This window comes from Corylus avellana, chromosome ca1 (assembly GCF_901000735.1).
Source record: "Corylus avellana chromosome ca1, CavTom2PMs-1.0".
In the NCBI taxonomy this organism is placed as follows: domain Eukaryota; kingdom Viridiplantae; phylum Streptophyta; class Magnoliopsida; order Fagales; family Betulaceae; genus Corylus; species Corylus avellana.
In genome coordinates, this window is record NC_081541.1 from 31722092 (window position 1) to 31745730 (window position 23639).

The 23639-nt window shown below is 35.3% G+C and overlaps 4 protein-coding genes across 6 annotated transcripts; 2 read left to right on the forward strand and 2 right to left on the reverse strand.

Annotated features, from left to right (window-relative positions):
* The first annotated feature begins 983 nt into the window (after positions 1-983).
* LOC132181605 (probable ubiquitin-conjugating enzyme E2 23) lies at positions 984-13411 on the forward strand. Of its 3 annotated transcripts, XM_059594861.1 has the most exons (10): positions 984-1116; positions 1889-1935; positions 2038-4110; positions 4751-4891; positions 5360-5830; positions 7161-7230; positions 7335-7474; positions 7621-7932; positions 8744-9043; positions 13199-13411. In XM_059594861.1, exons 2-9 carry the CDS (start codon positions 1924-1926, stop codon positions 8993-8995), a joined length of 3471 nt encoding a protein of 1156 aa, XP_059450844.1. In that variant the 5' UTR covers positions 984-1116; positions 1889-1923; the 3' UTR covers positions 8996-9043; positions 13199-13411. The 3 variants fall into 3 exon arrangements, with proteins under 3 accessions (XP_059450844.1, XP_059450838.1, XP_059450849.1); XM_059594855.1 differs by lacking the exon at positions 13199-13411 and having other exon boundaries at positions 985-1116; positions 8744-9267; XM_059594866.1 differs by lacking the exons at positions 1889-1935; positions 13199-13411 and having other exon boundaries at positions 985-1116; positions 8744-9267.
* Positions 13412-14196: 785 nt separating this feature from the next.
* On the reverse strand, positions 14197-14831 carry LOC132167249 (uncharacterized). The gene has a single exon (XM_059578160.1). It carries the CDS (start codon positions 14760-14762, stop codon positions 14310-14312), a length of 453 nt encoding a protein of 150 aa, XP_059434143.1. The 5' UTR covers positions 14763-14831; the 3' UTR covers positions 14197-14309.
* A 2600-nt stretch (positions 14832-17431) lies between these two features.
* On the forward strand, positions 17432-19771 carry LOC132169977 (chemocyanin-like). The gene is made up of 3 exons (XM_059580913.1): positions 17432-17491; positions 19037-19256; positions 19425-19771. Exons 1-3 carry the CDS (start codon positions 17432-17434, stop codon positions 19769-19771), a joined length of 627 nt encoding a protein of 208 aa, XP_059436896.1.
* A 745-nt stretch (positions 19772-20516) lies between these two features.
* On the reverse strand, positions 20517-23578 carry LOC132167783 (transcription factor ABORTED MICROSPORES). The gene is made up of 8 exons (XM_059578808.1): positions 23453-23578; positions 23200-23379; positions 22987-23071; positions 22763-22831; positions 21840-22532; positions 21286-21585; positions 21015-21191; positions 20517-20717 (listed from the first exon to the last, which is right to left on the reverse strand). The coding sequence occupies exons 1-8, from the start codon at positions 23551-23553 to the stop codon at positions 20517-20519; spliced, it is 1806 nt and encodes a 601-aa protein (XP_059434791.1). The 5' UTR covers positions 23554-23578.
* Between the last annotated feature and the right edge of the window lie 61 nt (positions 23579-23639).

Genomic DNA, 23639 nt, shown 5'->3' on the forward strand with positions numbered 1-23639 from the left:
CTCTACATGGAAGATAATCAGGCCCTCATATCACGTATTATCCTCACAAGGAAGCTTAATCAACATAGCTCTTAGAATCTTCTCCACGTGGAAACTATGCACCCGTATAGTCATTAATGCGATTTATATGGTAAATCACGCCCTATAAGAAAATTTACATCTCATTGGTATCTAAGTTACCATATTGGATGAGGAGCCTCTCTTGTTCACCCCTAGGGACAGATTATTCATATTCTTTCCTATCTCATGTTCTCTTTTAGTTTTCTAAGAGAATTTTTATAGATTTAAGCATCAGAGTGTTTTTAGTCTTTCTTGAAACCTGGTGGACTTTTAGTTTTGTTATTTTTTCTTTTTTGCAGGAGATTCATTGCATGTCCGACCATATAAGAATTTGCTTAAACAAACTATTTTTTTATTTTTTTTTAATAATCGTATTCGAAATGTATACTCGTTTGAAGTTAAGAACCTTAATCCCATTCAAATTGAATCAATTAGTTAGATGTGAAGAAGTTAATAATTTAATTCTAAAAAAATAAAAAAAGAATTATTAGTAACAATTTTTTTAAAAGTCTTGCAATGTTAAAGAAGGCAACCTTTCCTTGTCCCTTCAAAACTCCACCTATCAAGTCTCCCATGACCCAAGAAAGCATATCCATTTCTTTGCTTAAACTATAAACCTTCTCGATCATTTCTCAAGCAAAAACAAACACCAATTTTGGCTTCCAACCTCATTACTTAAACCAAACAAATTCAACAAAATCCAATTTAAAATCCACCAGTAATTCCCTACCGGTCCAGTCCCCACATCCAACGGTGGTGATGGCTCACCACCACTGTACGGTCCTGTGTCATATGTCCTAAACTCAAGGGTAGTTATCGTCATTTCTTACCCACCATGGCCCCACATATATAAGCGCAAACAATTCGACATTTTTCCGAATTACCGTTCTGTCCCTTCGTCCTCTTCCACAATCCCTCTCTCATATTCGCATTATATTCTCTTAACAGGCCTCTTCGTTTAAAAAACGACAACGTATTCTCCCCTTCTTTCTCCTTCTTCGTCTTCGTCTTCGTCCTCCGCAATCTCTCGGAGTTCAAATTCTCCGATTCCAACAGGTAATCTTCTAGAAGATCTTGAATCCAGATATCAGGTCGTCTTAAAGCTCAACAATTGCTGTTTTCTTTCTTTCGTTGTAAATTTAATTTCAGCTTTTTTTTTTTTTTTGGTTTAAATGTTTTTATTTTACGTGGATTTGAGCTGGTACAGGTGGATTTTTGGTTGGATGATTGGTTCGCTTGCTAGATTTTGAGCTACACCAGGGCTCTTGTAGCTGGATTAAAAAGAATTTTTTATTTTTATTTTTATTTTTTGGTTTTTTTTTTATATTGATTGTATTATGTTGTATCTGATTCGACTGTTTGGTTTGTGATCAATTTTGGTTATCAATATTGTGAATGCATGGGGTTTACTGGGGATCTTGATTACGTGGTTGTGTGGTGGAGTGGCATGAATCTGATAAGATTGTGGCTTTTTATTATGTGGTGGATGAAAAACTATGTGTTTTGGTTTAGTGGCTTTGACATTTAGCTCTGGTTTTTGTTGTAAATTTAAATGTGGAGATAAGTGGTTGATAGTGAATGCATAGGTGTTCTTATGGTAAAAAGAAAAGAAAAGAAAACTGCGGTATCTCTAGGAGTTGATAGTTGACAGAAGGGATTTTTTTTTTTTGGTTCGTTCTTTAAGATTGCCCATTAAGTAATAGGTAAAGCTCTCATTATGCTTAGAGCCTAGAGGTGAAGGGAAATTAATTGATATTTAGATTCCTTAATTGCAATAGCTTATTTTCCATTGAATGCCTCTGATTTTGCTGGGTGTTTTTATGCTTAGGGAAGGGACGGAAAGAATTGCAAACTCTTTTAAGAATGCAGACAGTGGTATATTGGTTGTGTGGATGGATTTTTTGTTACATGATGAATTTGGGTTGAACAGTATGATTGGGAATTGTAGTCTGACCTTATTCTTATTATTGTTGTCAGATGGCAAGTGAACAATATGACACTGTTTGTAAAGTTGATGAGCCCACCACAAGTGCTCATTATGATAATTCTTCAAACCAAGGTGGCTCTACCACAAGTGGGCTTGTTTGTGATCCAAGTATAGATAGTGAAAGCAATGAAGTTTGCAAACCTAATGACGCTGCCAGTAACACACATAATATTCCATATATTTATCGGCAAGATGTTGTGAAGAGCAATCGCAGCAGTATGATTGGGATAGTGACTGAAGTTGCTGGTGACACAGATTCGGATAGCAGCATCACTGATGATGAGGATGACGACGGTGATGACGGTGATGACGGCGATGATGATGGTGGTGGTGAAAATGAGGAAGAAGGTGGTGATGGAAATGGCAATGGCAATGGCAATGGTGATGGCGATTGGAATAGAGGTGGTGGTAAGAGTACTTCTCTTCCAGCAGACCAGCTTCGAGTACTTTGGATGGATGAAACTGAGTTGGCCGAGAATGTTAATGATGTAACGGTTCTTGATCGTGGATTCTTACATGGGGATTATGTTGCTGCTTCTTCGGATCCAACTGGGCAAGTGGGTGTTGTGGTGGATGTGAATATCTATGTTGATTTGTTAGCTCCTGATCGATCCATCATAAAATATGTTTCATCCAAAGACTTGAAACGCATAAGGGATTTCACTGTGGGTGACTATGTGGTCCTTGGTCCTTGGCTAGGTAGAATTGATGATGTTTTAGATAATGTGACTGTGTTGTTTGATGATGGTTCTGTGTGTAAAGTTCCAAAAGCTGAGCCACTGCGTCTAAAACCAATTTCAAAGAATATCCTTGAAGATGGTCATTTTCCTTACTATCCTGGCCAGCGCGTAAGAGCCAGTTCTTCATCAGTTTTCAAGAATTCCAGGTGGCTATCGGGCTTGTGGAAAGCTAATCGGTTGGAAGGTACTGTTACAAAGGTTACAGTTGGATCAGTATTTATTTATTGGATAGCATCTGCTGGCTATGGACCAGATTCTTCGACTGCTCCCGCTGAAGAGCAGAGTCCAAAGAACTTAAAACTCTTGTCTTGTTTTGCACATGCCAATTGGAAATTGGGTGACTGGTGTCTTCTTCCCTCATCGGCACTTTCATCCTCCGTTCGGTCAGACAATGGATTACCAAAATCAGAACTTCATGATTCGATCAACAGCGAATTAGATTCTACTCAAATGGGAAGCGGGTGTGATTCTGAAGAGGTTTCATTGGAGGAATCAAATGAAAATAATGAATCCATGGATCTTGACCCTGTTGCTGCTGTGGATGGAAGTGATAGAAATGTTCAAGTTGATGAGCCTGAGTTTAGCTCTTGTGGTAGTTCATTGTCAGTTTCTAAGGATCCTGTCCATGAATCTTTGCCTCTTCATCGCAAGAAGATCCGAAAAGTTGTGGTTAGGAGGGACAAGAAAGCTCGAAGGAAAGAGGAAAGTTTTGAAAGAGCCCTTTCAATTGTCAATACTAGGACAAAGGTTGATGTGGCATGGCAGGATGGAACAACAGGATGTGGGCTGGATTCAACGAGTTTGATTCCAATTGATAGTCCAGGTGATCATGAATTTGTTGCCGAGCAGTATGTCGTGGAGAAGGCCTCTGATGATGGTGATGATGCTGGTGAAGGCAGGCGTGTCGGGGTTGTGAAAAGTGTTAATGCCAAGGAGCGAACAGCTTGTGTGAGGTGGTTAAAGCCGGTTGCCCGGGCAGAAGATCCTCGAGAGTTTGACAAGGAGGAAGTAGTAAGCGTGTATGAGTTGGAGGGACATTCGGATTATGATTACTGCTATGGGGATGTTGTTGTTCGGTTGTCTCCAGTTTCTATTTCTGTAGAAACAGCTAATTGTGTGGATTCTATTGAGGAACCGAAACAGCAAAATGGACCAAATGAGGTGAAACGGGATATGAAAAAGCGCTCAGGGGGTAAAAAAGTGGATGATGCATCTGGAAATAAAGCTTCTGATGGCTTCTCAGATCTCTCTTGGGTTGGGCATATAACTGGCCTTAGGAATGGTGATATTGAAGTTACATGGGCTGATGGGATGGTTTCAACGGTATATTACCTGCCTAATAATACTATTTCCTTCTTCATTTTTTTTCTTTATGAATGAAAAAGAAACTTAAATAGTCTGTTTCCTCTAGTCTTGTATCTAACACTATGCTTGATCAGTGACTTCGATTTAATAAATCTATAACATAACTACTGCACATTTTTTACCTCCCTTTGCCATCATAGAAGGGAAATAATAAAGGTTATTTTATCCCAGATTTGAATGATATTATTTATGTAAATTAGAGGTGAAAATATCTGGTAGCTACATAAAATGTCTAAGTCTGAACAAATGGGGTGTTAATTATGTTACATAAACCTCAAGAGAGTATCAGAGATAAGTGTAGAAGCCTCATGCGAGGTGTCTCAAATGGTCTGTTTGTTGCTTGATAGATGGAGGGGGGATAATGTAATTTCTAACGACTGTTTGGGTCGGAGATAAAATTGTTGTGATATTGTAACTTTATCTTCTTTGTTTTATTTGCTTAGCCATAACTAGCAGCTTAAAGTGGGAATCATTTCATAGTGCACTGCACTCATACATTCCATCATACGATGGTTTTGGAATTATTTCCTTTCCCCTTCTTGCGGAAGAGTTCTCACGGTGGTTGATTTAATTATTTGAATATTTTGTGTGCTGTTAGGTTGGACCTCAAGCAATATACGTTGTTGGTCGAGATGATGATGATGAATCAATTGCTGCTGGGAGTGAAGTTAGTGACGATGCTGCTAGTTGGGAAACGGTTAATGATGATGAGATGGACACCCTTGAGAATGCTCAAGAGGTTTGTTTCTGTTCAGAACATTAGTATGCATGTCATTCAACTTTGTTTACTGTCTGTTAGAAAGGTCTGGCAAAGAAACTAGTATCTGCGATTCTCATGCTGGGATGGGACTTGTTATTCAAAAGGACATCTAGATCAGGATTCACAAAAAGGGATTTGGCAAAATTGTACCATGGCCATTCCTGTCCTAACTTTGATAATGCTACTTGGTGATCTTCAAGATCTTAACTACTGACATTCATTTTAAATGAATTTTTTAGAGTAATAGATTGGATGGTTGAGTACATATTAGGAAAAAAATCTCAATTCTTATTCGGAGGTGGGAATATCATATAGTCCATTCCTCCTCTAGATGATTGCCACATATACATAATTGGATTCTATTCTTCTGCCATGCATGCATATACACTGTAGTGCATGTCATCTATTTTGTTGAATGAGTGAATGATGCAAGTCAATGATGTTCAGGAAGATGGGTTGCAGAATGCCAACTACATAAATTCTGACCCAGAAGAAAGTGGAGAGAATTCTGGCAGAAATTCAGCACTGGCAGTTCCCTTGGCTGCATTTCGGTTTGTTACAAGACTGGCCACTGGAATGTTCTCACGAGCACAAAAGAATTTAGATCCAAGCTGTTTGGATTCCAAAGTTGAAAATGAGCTTGAATCCCAGCAGATGACAAAAATTTCTGAGGGAAAAGATTCTAGTGATGAGTCTAGCTCTCAGAAATCAAAATTCACTGATTGTTGTGGTAGGGAAACTAAAGAAGAGGTTGTCCCTGAGGCCCAAGAATTGCTTGAAGCAGCGGAAGCTTTATGCAACTTGAGGACTGAAGAATCAAATGCTCCAGCATGTTCAGGGGGTGACACTTGCAGTTTCAAACACTTCGATATAGCTAAAGATCCCTTGGACCATTATTTCCTTGGTGCATATGGACAGGTAAATGCCTTTTTAATTTTTTCTATTGGGTCTCATCCTTGATATCTGGAATATGTTACAATGTTATTTCAGTTCATTCTATTGGCATTGTGGTAAAACTTCCTTATTTTAGTCGGATCTTACATGCATCATCTTCAAATGTGCATGGATACATTTTTGATAAGTAAATCAATCTCAATAAATAGCGCAAAGAGACGCAACCCAAGCACACAGGATGTATACAAGAGATACCCCCAACTAAGGAGAAAAAGAAGAACATAAGTCCAAAAATTCAGTAAAACTAAAAAAGTGGGGAATATTGTACGCTGCCATCCAAAAACCTCTTTATTCCGTCTTTTCAGATCCGTTTTTAAGTCTTTCAATTTGCGCACAAGAGTGAAGCTAGGGGAGCCCTGAAAACTATAGGACATCCACCATTGTTTCAAGATAAATGCTACAGTCACTCCTAAGTCCATACTTCCAAGTGTACATTCCTTGATGTAGTAGTGAAAATCATCATTAGATTTTAGATGAACCACCATTAGCTTTTTAATCCAATGTTGATTTTCACCACCGTGTCGAGGAGTGCGCACTTGGGAGTATGGACTTAAGAGTGTATGTAGTAGCATTTCTCTTGTTTCAATTGTTCCACAAATCCCTCTGACTTCAACCATGTATTCTCAAACTTAAAATATTGACTGCTCCTAACTGCAACGCCACAATGAAGCAACAAAGGGAAGCGATCTGATAAAATTCTAGGGAGTCTCTTCTGGAAAACATCAAGAAATTGAGCTTCCCAATCAGGAGAGGGATATATTATAGATTTTTTTTTATAAAAAAAATAAAATAAAATAAAGGCACCCAATGGACTTAGAACACGTGAGCTTACCATCCATCTCATTCTCATTGGGGGAAGAAGTGCTATTCGAGTTAGAGCTCATTGGCCATATGTTATAAAATAAAAATAAGAAACTTGCATATGGATATATTGAGAGCAGTAACTAGGAAACTACAAGCTTAGGAGCTATGGAAATTTGAAACTAGAAAATGAATGTTTAGTTATCAAGAGAAGAAGGGGGAATAAAAACCAACATGCAGGTAGGTGCATTTGACAATTTAAAAACCTTTCGACAGTAAAGTTGTGTTTAAAGTTTACTATTGTCATTCTGGCTCTAGCAATTGGTTTAAGCATTTTTATTGCATAATGTTTGTAAGCAAACTACTTTTTTTTTTTTACAAGTTTAATGTCCCTGCATAGTTGTTCAGTTATTACTCTCATACAAACAAGGATCTTTTTTTTTTTTTTTTTTTGTGTGTTTTGGACTTTTCTCCAAATGTATGTCACTTGCAGAATAACAATGGAAGAAGGTGGTTTAAGAAGGTTCAACAAGATTGGAGCATCCTTCAGAATAATCTCCCTGGTAAGCAATACTTCAGTATATCAAATTGTATAATATCTTATGAGATTTTGATAATTATGTCCTATTTTAGCAACTCTTGGTTTTAACTGACAAATTTTTAACAGACACAATCTATGTACGAGTTTATGAAGATCGAATGGATCTCTTCAGGGCAGTTATAGTTGGGGCATATGGGACGCCTTACCAAGATGGCCTCTTCTTCTTTGATTTTCACCTTCCACCAGAATACCCGGATGTTCCACCTGTAAGAAATACTGATGTTAATATTAGTTCTATCTTGGCCTAGAAGCTATGCTTACTGATTGTTTGAGCCGACCGCAAACATTTCCATTGTCCGTAACGCAAACAAGTGGTGTCTATCTGTTCTCTCACTAAGTCTTTGATGTGCAGACAGCATACTATCATTCTGGCGGCTGGCGGATTAATCCAAATTTATATGAGGAAGGCAAGGTGTGCCTTAGCCTTTTAAATACTTGGACTGGCAAAGGAAATGAAGTTTGGGATCCAAAGTCTTCTAGCATCCTCCAAGTGCTTGTTTCACTCCAGGGGTTAGTGCTAAATTCTAAGCCATATTTTAATGAAGCTGGGTATGACAAGCAGATTGGGACAGCTGAAGGAGAGAAAAATTCATTGTCATACAACGAGAATACTTTCTTGCTAAACTGCAAGACAATGATGTATCTTATGAGGAAGCTCCCCAAGGTAATATATCACATTTCCGTATTCAATTTTACTTTTCCTCAGTTTGAATTGTCTCCTTTCCTATTAATTATCATATATATGCTATTTGCCAAATTCTTGTCCACAAAGGTTCATCTACACCTACCCTTCAAGTCGCAATTGTCACATCTGTACTTTATTTCGAAAATCATGGGTGGAGATCAAACCTTGTGTAGATAATATTTATAGTAGGTGATCTCCAGAAGCACCACCTAGCTTTCATTATTTTTCCCTCTTTGTTTTCTTGCTAAGCAAGATGGTAGATCTATTTTGCTTAAACTGTCATTCTACCTTGCCACCAAATGGCAATTTTATTCTTGTTTGCTGATGTGCCTTAGGCATGCTATCCTGTGCTTGCAATTTATTGCGTTAGTGGTGTTGTTGATCCATGTGTGCATGCTCCCTGATTTTGGTTAGAATCTGCTGCCGAGTTTGGTGAAACCTGCAACAATATTATTAACAATCGGCTGTATATTCAAATGACATAGAAGAGATAGGTAACTTTATGCATGGGTAAAGGCATTATATTAAGTCACACGCTAACTGCAGTGGGATCTTTAATTCTTTAATTACAAAAGATAGTGGCATTATGTGGATAAACAATTGGATGCTTCCCATTTGTTCTTTAATTGCATTGAGGCATCGTTCATTGCCGAAAACACATCCTCAGTAAATACTTAAAAAATTCTCTTATTTTTCTTAGAAATCTAATATAAATTAATAAAGTATATAGTGCTGATTCTTTGGCCAACGGTAATATCACAGTTTGTTACCATCTTAATGGCTTGCGCAGGACTTTGAAGAGCTTGTGAAAGACCATTTCAGGAAGCGTGGTTATTACATCCTTAAGGCCTGTGATGCATATATGAAAGGTTACTTAATAGGCTCTCTCACTGAGGATGCCTCTGTGAGTGATAAGAGCAATTCCAGTTCAACCTCAGTTGGTTTCAAGCTAATGTTGGCAAAGATAGTGCCCAAACTTTTCTTGGCACTCAACGCAGTTGGAGCAGATTGTCAAGAATTTAAGCATCTGCAACAGTCTTAGTGTATTTGGAGGGTCAACCTCCCCCAACATCTTGGTCAAGTCAACAAGGTCAGTCTTTGATTCATTGCTCCAGCTACCCATCATCAATGTAAAGGCTTTCCATGCTTTATGAATTGTTTCATTTATGTAACTTGTGATCTTAAACGTTTTATATCTTGTTTGAAAGCCTTCTCTATTTTTTGGGAACTAGGGATTTTGGAGCAAAATTGCTGGTTCTCCTATTTTTTCATTAATGAAACTTTTCATCAGCTAACACAGCATATTGGGAATGATTTCATTCTTTTGGATTTGGCTCCTAACTTATTGTGTTGACACTTATTTTCAAGAGTTTTCTCTAAGATTGCAAAGGCAGTCTGGATTTTGCATTAACTGTCATTTTTGCCCGTGTTGACAATAGATGAATTGAATATTATTGAAGAAAAATTATCTTTAAATATTTTTGGATAAATTTTTCTTCCGAACCCATTATACTAAAATGACATGTCCTTAAAGCATGTGATCCTTACACACATTTTTAATGCGTTTAACATATCACATGAATTTTATGTGAGAATCATGTACACCAAAGACAAATGTTAATTTAATATAGTTCTTTCTATTCAATTTAGAGTAGGGGTGTCAATACGGTTACGGTTAGCGGGGTTAGCAGTTAGTGAAATAGGTAACTTCCCGCTAACCGTTTTTTCAAATTTGGGCTTTTTTTGGGCCTTTTTGTGATTTTTTATTATTATAGTATTTTTTACCCTCATTTGTTTTTTGTATTTTTAGTGTCTTCTTAGGCACAATTGCTATAAAAAGAGCCCATATTGAAAAATCAAAAATATTTGACCCCAAATTTATATTTACTTGTACTTTTTTTTAAAAAAATTCCTTAAATATTAAATCATAACCGGTTAACTTTTTTTTTAAAAAAAAAATAATAATAAAAATTAAACAACATATAAAAAAAGTTCAACACAACTGTAACAACATATAAAAAAAATATATAAAAAAAGTTCAACATAACATATAAAAGAAGTTCAAATAAAACATATGATATATATGATTATATGTTATTATATAATCATATGATTTAATGATCAATTCATCATGTGATATAATCATATAAATTATAGTGATAATATTACTAAAATTAGAATAATAATACATTAATACTTCAATTGTGTTTATAAGCAACACATTGTTTAATCCAATATCAATTACTTAATTTGATATTATACAAATCACATTATTATTGTACATTAATAATATGATTCACTTGAATAAAGTATTTGAATTATCATTAAATCATATGATTAAATATGGATATTATACATTTATATTATTCATATGTATATATGTATAATTATAATTTATAACATATATAGACTTATAAGTTTATAACATTCATTGAAATTAAGTCTCTAGGTATATAATTATTGTATTAGTATGAATTGTTATACTTATGACTTATGTCATATTATATATGTATAATTTGTTATTATATAATCAAATGATTTAATGATCAATTGATCATGTGATATAATTATATAAATTATAGTGATAATATATTAATACTCAAATTGTGATTTAATTATCTAAAAAAAAATGTGATTTAATGATCAAGTGATTATGTTATATGTATAAATATTATTATAATTATAATTATAAAAATATATTATATAAAAAGGTGGTTAGCGGTTACGGTCAGTAAACCCAATAACCTTTAACCGCTAACTGCTAGGCGGTTATTGTGGTTAGGCAGTTAAGTGGTTAGCGGGCAGATTCTAACCGCCGTATAGACACCCCTAGTTTGGAGAAAATGTTTATCTAAAAAATATTCTTAGTTTCGATTGAATGTTGATCGACCTTAATAGAAGAAAATAGCATCTTACAAACTGTTTAACGTTCTTTGTTGTAGCTTTCTTCGCTTGTTTATTGGAAGCTAAAATCAAACTAATTGTGTAAATTAAAGTATGTGGTATTGGTTATCTATTTGCATGAGAGTCACACAGGCTAGTCACCAGGTCACTTGTTCAATCCAACGGGCCATCAATGGACAAATTCTAAATATGAAATGCCAAGAAAAGCATGGATGCTGCCATATAAGCAGTAAGCAAGGGATTGGAATTTCCAGCAATTGTGAAAGAATCTATATGATATTTGTCTGCCCAAATAAGTTTTGGTCTATCTAATCACTTATTCATGTAGATAGGTTCTATTTAGCTCTTTCACAATTACTGTACAAATTGATGGAGAGATCCTAATCCGTAAGCAACAATCATCATCCTTATATAGTTTGAGGAATTGTAGGATGGGAGATTGCAGGTGATTTGATCCAAAAAAAAAAAAAAAAAACACAACCTTACGGCGTGTATAAATGTACAAAACTATTCATAACCTCTTCACCCCTTCTCTCTTTCTCTATGGTTTTATAGGAGAGATTACTTATGGCCATATATATATATATATATAGAGAGAGAGAGAGAGGAAAAGTTAGAAAAAAAAAAGAAAAGAAAAGGTATTAGATTAATAAAACAAGTTAATAATGTTACCCCAAAAAACTTTAAAATATTGGTGATATATCATATTTTGTTGATCCCTTTCAATGGTGTTGTTATTAATCTTATTAATAAATTTAAAATCATGAAAGGAGGAACATTTTTCTTTTTCTTTTTTCTTAACCTTTCATTCTGGATGTAGGCAAGATTTAATATAAAATCATTGGTATAGCAGCAAATGTCCTTACCGAATTTTTTTTTTTTTTTAACATGCCTGTACAAGGGAAGAAAAGGGAGATAGTGATTTGAACTATTAACTTCGGCCGATTAAGCTATCATTTAGGGACAGCCAAACCTTTTTATATGCATTGCATGAGAGAAACAAAAGTTACCTCTCTAATTGAGTTTTAACATTAATTTTTCTGACTGAGTTTTAACATTACACAATTAAGATTTTTTAGTGTATCGCAAATAACAATCTTGGTCTTTCTTTTCCAAAGAATTTTTTTTTCTTGGGTCAATTATTTTATTAGGTGATATTAAGCTGCACATAATTACCAATAACCAAAAGATAATGCTCTTTGGAACCTAATATTATAAATCCTACTGAAGCAAATGGCAGTGCTCCAATTCCATAGCACACAAGTTAAGGACAAAATTTAGAGAAAAATAAACAAATCAGTTTAATGAAAAAAAAAAAAAAAAGACTAATAGGGCATAAACTCGTTTTATTCAATTGTTTTTTCAACTGAATTCATTCGTCCGCAGCATTGGGTTTAATTCTAATTTTACTGTATATTTAGAAGAATTTCAAGGTTCCGTGATGTTAACATTATCACTTTCAGAGGCATCCCCATTTCCATTAAACTTCTTCTTTGAGTTTCAAACAGACGTGTGTTGGCTGAATTTATTTCAAGTAATATATTCTCTTTTGGTTATAGCAACCAAACAAAACATGAAAATCAGATACGCTTGCAAACTGTACCAAGAAAGTCAACCACCTAAGCTAGGTAGAAAGACATTCATATTCATACTTCTGGGGCCTCTGTCTATGAAATTTCTTTGACAATTTTTTTTTTTTTTTTTTTTTTTTTGATCTCATTTCCATTTTGTCTTTTAAGAATGGACAAGATCAACAACCACCTAAATAGGTCATATTGAAGAGAACAGAATAACAAAGGATATTACTTTAGATTTACATCATATTCCGAAAGAGTAATTCAATCGGTTAAACACTATGCCTAATGAAGCGGAGGTCATTGGTTCGACTCTCCACTTCCCCTCTCATTGGGGACAAAAAATTACTTACAAAAAAACATATAGATTTACATCCTGATGGTATCAAAGGTAGGATAAAGCAGCAAATGCTAGCATGATCAAGAAAAACCAACACGTCATACAAAAACCAGCTAATGGTGAAAAATGAACCTAAAGCATCATGATTCACAATCAAACACAACATCTGAAGAAAAAAAAAAGGATTCATAAAGGAAAAGCAAACTAAATCTTTGCTGGACATTCTTAACTAAAACACATAATGTGTCGACTACAAGAGCATATTATTATCTATAGGGCCTAGTGTTCAATCGCACTTAGTGGCACTAAAGGTCAATTTGTCAGAGCAACAGATTTTAGACAAGAACACTTTGTCATGTATCAAGCAAGTTCTATATAGGTCTAAACAATATATAAAATGAACTAAACAATTTAACATTTTCTGCAGGACAATGCTATATTCAGTGCAAGGCCAAGATCTGCAGTATCTGCTTAAAGGTATTGTCACTCAATTTGAGTGCAATGACTGTAATTACTGTAAGAGAACAACAGCTCTTAAAAGATCAAGTAATTTTTTTACAAATAGAGTGCAATGATTGTAATTATGAAGTTTTACATTGGTATCATGATATAAATGTGAGACCTTTATTATTTCTGTTCATATGAATCCTAACTAGTTAAGATCCCCGGCTTCTTTTCTAAAATATCAAGGGACCTAATCACTCCAAACTTCCAGCCTCTCTGATGCAGTGTCTTGAGCAAAAATTGCAGTCTTAAATCCCTCAATGCCATTAACATCTACATGCAAGCATGCTGTCCATCTTCTAATGCTTTCCAACTTAAGTAACACGGCATTTATCATTGGCATGATGGCATCAAATTTTGTTTGTTTCCTATCTATCTAGACACTTGAACCAATTCGCCGTATGCCCTTCATTATAGCACTTGTAGATGCTTTTTTCCCTCTTCTTTTTAAGAAAGACACAAAGATAATCTTCATTTGTTTCAAGCACACTCAATCTGAATAGTTCCAAGTGCTAAAGGGTTCAAATCTAAAACATAAAGTATCTAAATTTTAGTTAGTAAGAAACAAATTTATGTTAGCTATACATCCGCACACCTTAACATTTTTTTACCACAACTACAGAACCAATAATATCTCAGCATGACTAGGAGCATCTGGATAGCCAGACATCCTACGCAATAGAAACCAACAGCGCAATTGAACATAAAAAAACTACGAAGCTGATTGATTCTTTAAGAGGTAAATCACTCTTTCAAGGTAAGCATTTCAGAGATAAAAAAAAAGTAATAACACCGACATTCACTCTCAATTTTATTTCTTTCCTTTTTTGTTTTCCTCTCTGCAACAAAACAGAATTTGATTAAGTAATGTAAACTCTTGATCCAATTTCACGTGGATGAAGCATTGCAGGCACATGCCCAAATCCATAAAGGCCATTATCAATTTCTATTTTTTCCCAATGAACACAGACAATTAACAAAAACGAAAATTCTTGAAGACCCAGAAAAGAGCAACAAAAATTTAAAAAGAAAAATCATACATTGGTCTTTATAATCTTCCTCCGAGCCAAGAACCTCGCCACCGGAGGTGTAACCGCGATGGTAATCGGAACCCGAAGCGGAAACAGAGCCTTGTTGCACAGCACAGCCAGCGCCAGAGCCCCACCACTCGAGGCCGCGAGCTCGGCCGTCCGATTCCGCTTCTTCTCCTTCTCCTCGATCAGCACCGTCGAATGGGTCTTCTCCTCCTCCTTCACAAACCCATCAGAGGATGAAGAAGTCTCAGGTTGTGGAGCGTTTTCCTCGCCGGTGACGCCACCCATGTGGAGTTTTTGGAGGATGGACTCCACGTCGACGTTGCTCTTGATGGCGACGTAGAGGCCGGATATGGAGGCGGCGGAGACCGAGAAGTGGACCCCGAGTGCCACCTTCCCGTACTTCTTTAGGAACTCGCGGAATCGCCCACTACCGCCCATGAATGCTGCCATTGTTGGGTCAAGAAAATGGGGAATAGGGTTTTTGTTGGGGTTTTGACCCTCTGAGCTTTGTATGTTCGGGGAGAAATAAGGTGGACTTTACTGACCTGGATAAAATTCTGATTATTTAATCAAATTTGAAAATAATAATTGAGATTTAAGAAATTTTAATAATTAAATCTTTAAAATTTATAAAAAAAAATCCTCATCTAACTTATTTATAGAATTAAAAGGGAAGAAAAAGTGAGAAAGGTTAAGAAAATTGATTAATATATATAGCTTATAAATATAATATATCTAAAGATGATTTGGAGATTTTGTAATCTATCCATCTTCTAAATATAAGATGCTGAAAAAGAAAGTAAAATGGCATCATCTAAGAGCATCTCTAACGGGTGCTCTAAAGAAAAGCTAATGCTATTTAGTATTCATTTTCTTTTCTCCTTCAATTCATATTTAGATTAGTTTTAATCGTGTATACATATAACTTTAAAAAATAAAAAACACTAAATTTAGTCTTTAAGGTTTTTATGTGATTTCAATTTAATCACTAGCTTTTAAATTTCGACAATTAGGTTTCTAGGTTTTTCACTGATTTCAAATAAGTCTCAACATCAACTTATTGTTTAATTAATTAGCAATATGTCATGTGCCACTTGAATAGTCATGTGCAAAGTTGGTCGGTCACCTCTCTTTTTTAATTTTATTCATATTCTTTAGTTTGGTGCAAAAATTAGAATTGAATCAAAATTATGAAAAACCTCATATATATTCTTTTTCAAACTCATTAAAAAAAAAAAAAAACTTTAAATAAAATGAGTGGCCAACCACCGATTGGGGTGGTCGGCCACCCACAGAAGCGGCCACCCTCGACGACCCACGGGTTGGCTGCAGCCACCCCCGATGACTCGCGGGGTGGCCGTAGCCACCCCAAAATGCGACGAGGGTGGTCGCACCACCCCTAGATGGCACCCCCGAGGTGTCTGGGGGTGGTGCGACCACCCCCAACCTCTTTTGTGGGTGGCTGACCACCCATTGGCCACCCACTTTATTTTTTATTTTTTTATTTTGTTGTTTATTTTGTTTTAAGTTTAAAATTGTCTTTAAACAAAAAAAATAATAAAATTATATAGGTATTTTTGAAATGCATTTCATTCCTTTAAGGATTAGCTAAGTCACTTATTTTTGAGTGGCTTTAACTAATCCTGTGTGTATGAAATTAGTAGTCCTATAGGAATAAACTATTCTCAGAAATAGAGTGTTACCAAACAAATGAATAGTTATACTTAAGATTAGATAGTTCATTTCAATGGTCTATTTCGCAAACCAAACGGGACCTTATAGACTAAATTAAATTGCATGAAGGGATTAAATTTGATTTTCCCAAAATTTTAACTACAAATATATATATCTACTAATTAAACACAATTTGGATCATTCTTGTACTTATATGTGGACTCTGTATTTTGCAGTTCATGTAGGGACATATATAGTCCCACAAGTGTATATGGTCTTAGAATGCATTTTGCCCTACAATTTTGTTGGTCAAATGGGTGCTTTAAAACAAATTGCAAAAATACCCCGTTTGATATATATAAAGAAAAAATAATTTTTTTAATAGTTAACAAGGGAAGCATTTTTAAAACGGAATTTTAAAGACATGATCACATTTTTAAACAAAAACAACACTCTTTTACATATTTTACCAAACGCTTAATTGAGTTTTTAAAAATCACGTTGTCATTAATTGCGTTATGAAATTGCTATTTTCTTCTAACTGCTAAACAAAATGGACACATGGTCACAAGCTTAGTTTCGTATGAATTATTTAGTTTGGCCCATTTACAGTGACTGAGGACTAAAATAGAAGATCCAATTCACTCCTTGATTTCTTATTGGGGGGGCCCTGTTCACAAATGTCAAAGTGAAACTCCTGATCCAAACGGGAGGATCCACCAGAATCTGTGTAAAGTAAAACCCTCTCTCCTTATGATAAAGCACCCCCAAAAAAATCAATTTCTTTGTTGCCAAGCAGCATAGATTATATGTAAGAAACTTCACTAAAAGTTATATTATATATGTATCTTTTGTGTGAAGTTTCTTCTACCATCATTTCTGGACAGGGTGTCCATCCATCAATTGCTTTAGGGCTGCAAACTCCAATCTCCATTAGCCATATGCCTAAAGGGATTGGTGGGCCACCTCCTCTCATCTACCCCTCAAAGATGGACACATGTCTTCTTCGTTTCAAATAAAACTGATAATATCTATTTTATAGTCAGAATTTAATGTTGTTGCATCTACTGGTATAGATGATTCTACATTAATTTTTTAAAAGACATGTCAATATTGACTTCATATAAATCGTTAAATGTACAAATTTTAAATTTTGACCATAAAATTAATACTCAAGATCTTATGCCCTTCGGAGCTAGCTATGAAATTTATCTATAAGATAAGAGAAAAATCAAACATAAGAGATTTGGGGTGGCTGACTTTACAAGTTAGAAGCCTACATCTAACATTGAATAATGCCCTAAGGGCTACAAAATCTTCATTGTAAATGGTTGTATTACATTATGTGATATTAATTTATAGAGAAACCAAGGTGTGAAAAATAAGGTCAAAGAAAAATATAAATCAACCTAATAAAGAAACTTTTAGGGTGACTTCTACGCAAAATGGTTCATGTTGAGAGGGTTTTTGGTGGAGCTATTAGATTGCTTGATGGGGACTTAAGTGTGCCACATTGAATTGCACCCAATAAAGACTCATGGTGTTTCTTGATAAGTCTAATCATTGTAAGAAAATTCCCAATAAAGTGTGGCTCATATCTCACATGAGTTTCTAAAAACCTGTTTAGAATTGTGTTTGAGAAATAGAGCTTTTAAGTAAAGATGTTTTGGTCATTTTTAGGCTTTTTGGACCTTTAAAAGCGCTTTTAATTCTTTTACCAAACGAATACTTTTTTCTTTAAACGGATTTTTTGAGTGTTAAAAACACTTTTAGACTCCTCAAACGCAATCTCAAACAGGCCCTAAGTGTGTTTAATTTTTTTGTTTTTGTTTTTGTTTATTTGTTTGTTTTTTTTTTGTTTTATATTCAATTAAGTGTGATTTAATTAATTACAAATTTAGGGTGTTTAATTAGTAATTTATTCCCAACAAGGAATTACTTGTGGAATCAAAATTAGAACTAATCTTTATTCTAATTCTTATTCTTTGATGGGGAAAATACATTTTACCCTCTGAACTATCCACACATTTGCATTTTGGCCTCCAATGTTTAAAAAGTGACATTTGACCCCCCCCTCCCAAACTTCCAAATTGTTGCAATTCGACCATTCGGATTTTTTTTTCTTCCAAAATGCCACCATCCCAAGTTAAAAAAAAAAAAAATTTACAAATTTACAAATTAAGGGGTGGCTGGCCACCCCAGTTGGGCCTAAGGGTGGCTTCGGCCACCTCAGACCGGACACCTCTTTTATTTTTTTTTAACTTCGGATGGGGGCATTTTGAGAAAAAAAAAAAAAAAAAGAAAAAAAAAAAGTCAGAATGGTCGAATTGCAACAATTTGAAAGTTTGGGGGAGGGAGGGGGGTTAAAGTGTCACTTTTTAAATATTGGAGATTAAAGTGCAAATGGGTGAATAGTTCATGGAGTAAAATGTATTTCCCCTTCTTTGATGTGAAAAATAAATAAGGTAAATTTTTATTAAAAGTCATTGGCCATCTATAAATAAAACATATGTCTTCCATCAACTATATAGGCATTAAGTAGGCATAAATCATAAGATACATCTCTTCTAAATCATTGTTTCACTTCTTTCTTTGTTGAACAAACATGGCTAAAGATAATTCTGAATCATTTCCGTTACATATTTTTAATTTTTTTTTTTTAACAATCATTTAGGCTCGTTTGTTGCTTGAGGACTTGATAATTCATGTCCAAGAAATTTGGGGTGCCTCCACAACTGCACCAGCTCCTTTACTTTCTATAAGATATGCAAATTTGGGGTCTACTCTCGCATGCACAATGTTTAATATTGTATAATAAATACCATAGAAATGATTTGTATCGAGTTGGATACATGTTACTCGTCTTCTGAATGATTATGAAATAAGCAAAGCATCCAGACTCGACCACAAATGGTCCAGATCGAAGGCAAAAGTAAAGATCTATCCACCCCCACCATCCCACCATGACAGAAAATGTCTTTATTCCTATAATGTTTCATTGACAAACTACTCTGAATTAAAGACTGAAACCCATTAATTTTCTCTACAAGTTACATTTCTTTCATGCATTCAAAGCTATGGAAGAAGCCATGCTCTCCAAATATTGCAGCTACTTGATTATGATCCTCATGGTGATCAACTTTTTGTTTCTGAAGGGTTCTACTGCTTCTTCTGAGGTTTATACAGTTGGTGATGAAGAAGAGTGGAATGATGGGAAGGATTTTGTCTCATGGTCTCAGAAATACAATTTTAGTGTTGGTGATGTTCTTCGTATGTATCCCTTCCCTTCTATCTTTCTATGCTTGTCTTTGATATTTGGTTTGTGATTTTAAAACGTGCGATTTTTAGAAATACAGTTAAGTGTTTGATAAAACTGCAGTTTAGCATTTAGCACGCTCGCAAACGATCGATACATTCAAATGGAGTCATATTGTGCAGGTTTTAAATATGTGAAGGGGCAACATAATGCTTATGAAGTTAGGGAAGCAACCTATAGATCATGTGATGCAAGCTCTGGAGTGTTGGCAAAGTATGAGAGTGGAGACGATCAAGTGAAGCTCAGCCAAGCAAAGAAGTATTGGTTCATTTGCAATGTCCCCGGCCATTGCCTTGGGGGAATGAGGTTTGGCATTGATGTTAAAGAAGCAAGTGCTGCATCCACCAGCTCACAAATGGAGGCATCTCCACCACTCAATTCTTGTAAAAGTTATGCACCTCTAAGGTGGAGAATGGGAATATTTATTCACATTTTTGCATTTGGAATATTACTAGGATTTGATTTTTGAGGCAAAATCGAGTCACATTGGGAATATATCTATCAATATTTTCCTCCCTTTTTACTCTAATGGGTAATTTTTTTTCCCCCCTAAACTTTCTCTCTTTTGTTGTCTAAGCCACTTGCATTAATTAATTAGAGGAAAAGTAATGATGGGGCTTCCATTCTAAGCCAAGTAATATACCCTATTGGATTAACTAAAGAAAGGTTGGATGCCTCCTTATTATAGTTTGAATCAAGTGAGAATCATTAATTATTCAAGATATAGTTGGTCATGCAAAGGTGTACTTGGCCGTCTATGAAAATGAGTAACACGTGGATCGCTATGTACGTAGTAGGCTAATGTGGTAAGTATTACATAAATTACTACGTCAAATATTTGTAAACATTGTGAGCATTATATGAACTATCAAGTGAATACTTCATATTTTAGTGGTTGACGTGGCAAGTGCCGTTTACCTTTATCAATTTGTAGTAAAAACTATAGTAATTTTAATTTAGCATCACTCTCTATGGCTACGGGCTTCTTAAGAACGGCATTACTCAGGCACACTATTGGATTGAAATCAAACCTAGCTTAGAGTAATTTCTTAAACGTCAACACAAATCCCTTAAATTTATGTCAACACATCATGTCTATTACAAAAGCTTGTAGAAAGTGTCCACAGAAGGTGATAAGTATAAGCTCTGTAGGGAAAGAAACAAGTTTGAATTAGTGCTTTTCATTATATATATATATATATATATAGAAGCAACTAGTTATGAAGATGGTGTAAGTGGTGGTGGTAGGAACTAGCACAGTGGTTGTGCAGGTGGTGGTGGTTATGATGATACTCGGTGTTGCTGCAATTATCTGATGCTTTAGCCATCTCCGGCCACCCTCTGGATGGGTTTCGCGTTAGCTCAAGCAAGGACTCCCTCACATGATCAGCTTGAACTACTTCACTGTCCCTTTTCTGCTAAGACATCCAAAATACATACATGAGAAACCACAATAACTCGTTTCGCTAGTTACAATTTGAGTGAGTGCGTTAATCACCGCTTATCTCAAAAGTTAATGAGCGGTGATTAAACATCGTATCAGAGCCAATATTTCAAGTTAGAATATTGGTTTTACAATTTATCTCATACTTCAAATAAAACAATTCACATGTTGTTTGATCTCACACGTAAGGGAGAGTGTTAAAAGTATTATTTAATTAAATTATTAAATTTACCATTTTGTATAAGTTTAAGTTTTAGAGGAATCTTACCTCCACTTTGAAAACATTAGACACAAGGCCTCTGAAGCTTGTGACATTTACATTTGTTACTTCTAGTCCCAAAGAGTTCAATGCCTCCATTAATCTCACAAATCCACCAGGCTTGTGCTCGCAGAATACCTTCACAAAGAACTCATTCCCATCTATCTGGGCCACTTCCACTTGCACCTATAGTTGTCCCATTCCTTTTTCTCATGAAGAAATCAAAGAAAACAGAATTCCAAGCTAAGAACAAAAGAATAGAAGAACAGTAATTAGATACCTCCATCTGTTGTGTCTTGTCATTAGTACTTTCTGACTCCTGGTTTTGTTTCGAGACACTGCCATTTCCTCCCCCATGAATGCCATTTGGAGCTTTATCATGTTCACATTTATGCCCAAGGTTAATTCCATTTTGGTTTAGATTTTCCTGTTGGACATTATGGTGGTTGCCACTACTCACTGTGTTTCTGCCTCCTTCATCATCTGAATGCTCTTCAAGCTCATCTTGGAGGTCTTTGGCTTGCTTCTGCAACTCCTTCACAAATTCAATTGCATCCCCCAGGATAGAAGCCCTATCCAACTGAACATGCAGAGGTGGCATTAGATTTTTCACCATCATTATAAGAAGTTTGAGTACTAATGTTATTCAATAGATTATTATACGACTGCCATTGATAATGTGACAGTAAAAATTAGCCTCACATCTTCCCAATTGCATATTCAAGAAGTTTTCGTGAGAGCATGGTATAAATAAGAAACTTCAACATACAATGACTTCTCAAATATTCTAGTTCTTCTTATCATGAACCAAGCAAAGGGTTAAAGATTTATTACCTTAGAAATCTTAGGAACCAAAGCCCGAAGGGCATAGAGCCTATCATTAAGCTTCTTTCTTCTCTTCCTTTCAGCAACAAGGTTTTTCGATTGAGGCCCCTTTCCAGTCCTTCGCCTATACTTTGCATCATCCTCATCATCAAACTGATCACTGCAATCCGATATTGAATCTGTTCTTCCCGTCTCATGTTTGATCGAATCCTTATCATTTCCGACGGCCTGCTGCTCCTTGTTTAACAATGGCTCCATAAACTGCATGTGCATGTTAGATGAACTGCTCCCCATGGGCTGCTGTAATATATCCATCTCTGTGTGCTCATGATTCTGATCAGTGGCAGATTTAAATGGGTGGATTGGTTTGTCAGAAATGAATGAATTGTTTGATCCTTCATAATACATGTCGTTCTTAGTACTACTTCTGTCTTCAGAAGTGTAATTAAATTGCTGAAGGAAGTTCATTGGAGAATCACACAAGCGGATTCGGTCAACAGAGATGTCATATGGTAGATTCAGATTTTCTAATGGTGTTGCAGGTGAAATTGGTAGCTGGAAATGGTTGTTGGGATCCTTTTGATCATTTACAACAACATTGAAGCTTGTATCCATGTTGCTTGAGTTGATGAGGGCCTCCTGCTCCATTGAAATGTTGCATTGGGCTGTGATAAGATCAATCACATGCTGATCTTCAGCAACCTGCGGTAGTTGAAATTAGTTTACATATACTCTCTTAATAAGATAGTGATCATGAAAAGATCATTTTCTTTAATTAGATTATAATTAAACAAAAAAAAAAAAGGGTAATCCATATATAATAATATTGCTCATGTGAAACAGCCGGAGAGCACAAATTAATGTTTTTGTATTTGCAAAGTTCATGTTGAAGAAATGTAAGGAAGGTGTTAAGTAAGAAACATATATCATACGTGTTTAGTAGCAAACAGCTCAATAACTCCTCCTGCCAATGGAATCAAAACCCTAGTACCAACAGGTTCCTGCAAATGTGAAAATCACCATAAGATTCAAAATTTAATAATAATTTTTATTGCCATGTTAAGGAATGTGCAGTTGGGAGTGATTATATAGCATTTCTCTTTCCTTTTTTTTTTTTTTTTTTTTTCTTTTTCTTTTTTTAAGGGGGGATAATCACCTGTAGAACACTTGGTTCTGTTGCATTAATACTTGAGAAGTTTAACCAACTGGGTTGGTGTGATATCAAGGTCTGTGCATAAATTCTGTTCAAGGACACACCCTTGATTAGATTAAAAACACTTTGAAATGTGGGAAAAAAAAAAAAAAAAAAGAAGAGTTTGAAATAATAATAAACATATGGCTGATAAATAAATGAATGACTAGATGATACCCAGAATCCAGGGGCATGGAAAAAGGCAGTTGAGCTAGAAGGTCACAAGATTTGGTTCTTGGATGCTGAAACATGGTATCCCTGCATGGAAGGACAGGAGAAACAGGAAAAAGAAGTTCTCCAGCATTTTGGTTGTTGTCAGTACTCCCAGCACAAGAACACTCAATCCACTCAATAAACCTGAAACAAATTATAGAAGTCAGAGACAGAGAGAGTAAGAGAGAGAATGAGATTATAGGTAGTTTCTCTTTACCTTTGGTCTTCACTCAATTTCCACATAACACAATAATCCCAACCTTTCAAACCAACAAGGGGTCTTAGCCTCTCCATTAAGCTTTGCATAATGAAGTTCATGTTTCCTGCAATAGTTTAAACAAAGAAATTGTTGAAAAATGGAATTGCAAATGCTAATAGAATCCTCAGAAAAGAAAAAGAAAAAT

Bases quoted from the DNA above. Each gene is read 5' to 3' on its own strand.
- LOC132167249 (XM_059578160.1), bottom strand. From the start codon at position 14,762: ATGGCAGCATTCATGGGCGGTAGTGGGCGATTCCGCGAGTTCCTAAAG.
- LOC132169977 (XM_059580913.1), top strand. From the start codon at position 17,432: ATGGTTCATGTTGAGAGGGTTTTTGGTGGAGCTATTAGATTGCTTGAT. The intron at 17,492-19,036 runs GTGCCACATTGA...TTTCTCTACAAG, and splicing joins TGCTTGATGGGGACTTAAGT to TTACATTTCTTTCATGCATT. The intron at 19,257-19,424 runs GTATGTATCCCT...CATATTGTGCAG, and splicing joins TAGTGTTGGTGATGTTCTTC to GTTTTAAATATGTGAAGGGG.
- LOC132181605 (XM_059594861.1), top strand. The intron at 7,475-7,620 runs GTAAGAAATACT...TTTGATGTGCAG, and splicing joins AATACCCGGATGTTCCACCT to ACAGCATACTATCATTCTGG. The intron at 7,933-8,743 runs GTAATATATCAC...TGGCTTGCGCAG, and splicing joins TTATGAGGAAGCTCCCCAAG to GACTTTGAAGAGCTTGTGAA.
- LOC132167783 (XM_059578808.1), bottom strand. From the start codon at position 23,553: ATGAACTTCATTATGCAAAGCTTAATGGAGAGGCTAAGACCCCTTGTT. The intron at 23,380-23,452 runs GTAAAGAGAAAC...AATTTGTTTCAG, and splicing joins AAATTGAGTGAAGACCAAAG to GTTTATTGAGTGGATTGAGT. The intron at 22,832-22,986 runs GTGATTATCCCC...TCACATTTGCAG, and splicing joins CAGAACCAAGTGTTCTACAG to GAACCTGTTGGTACTAGGGT.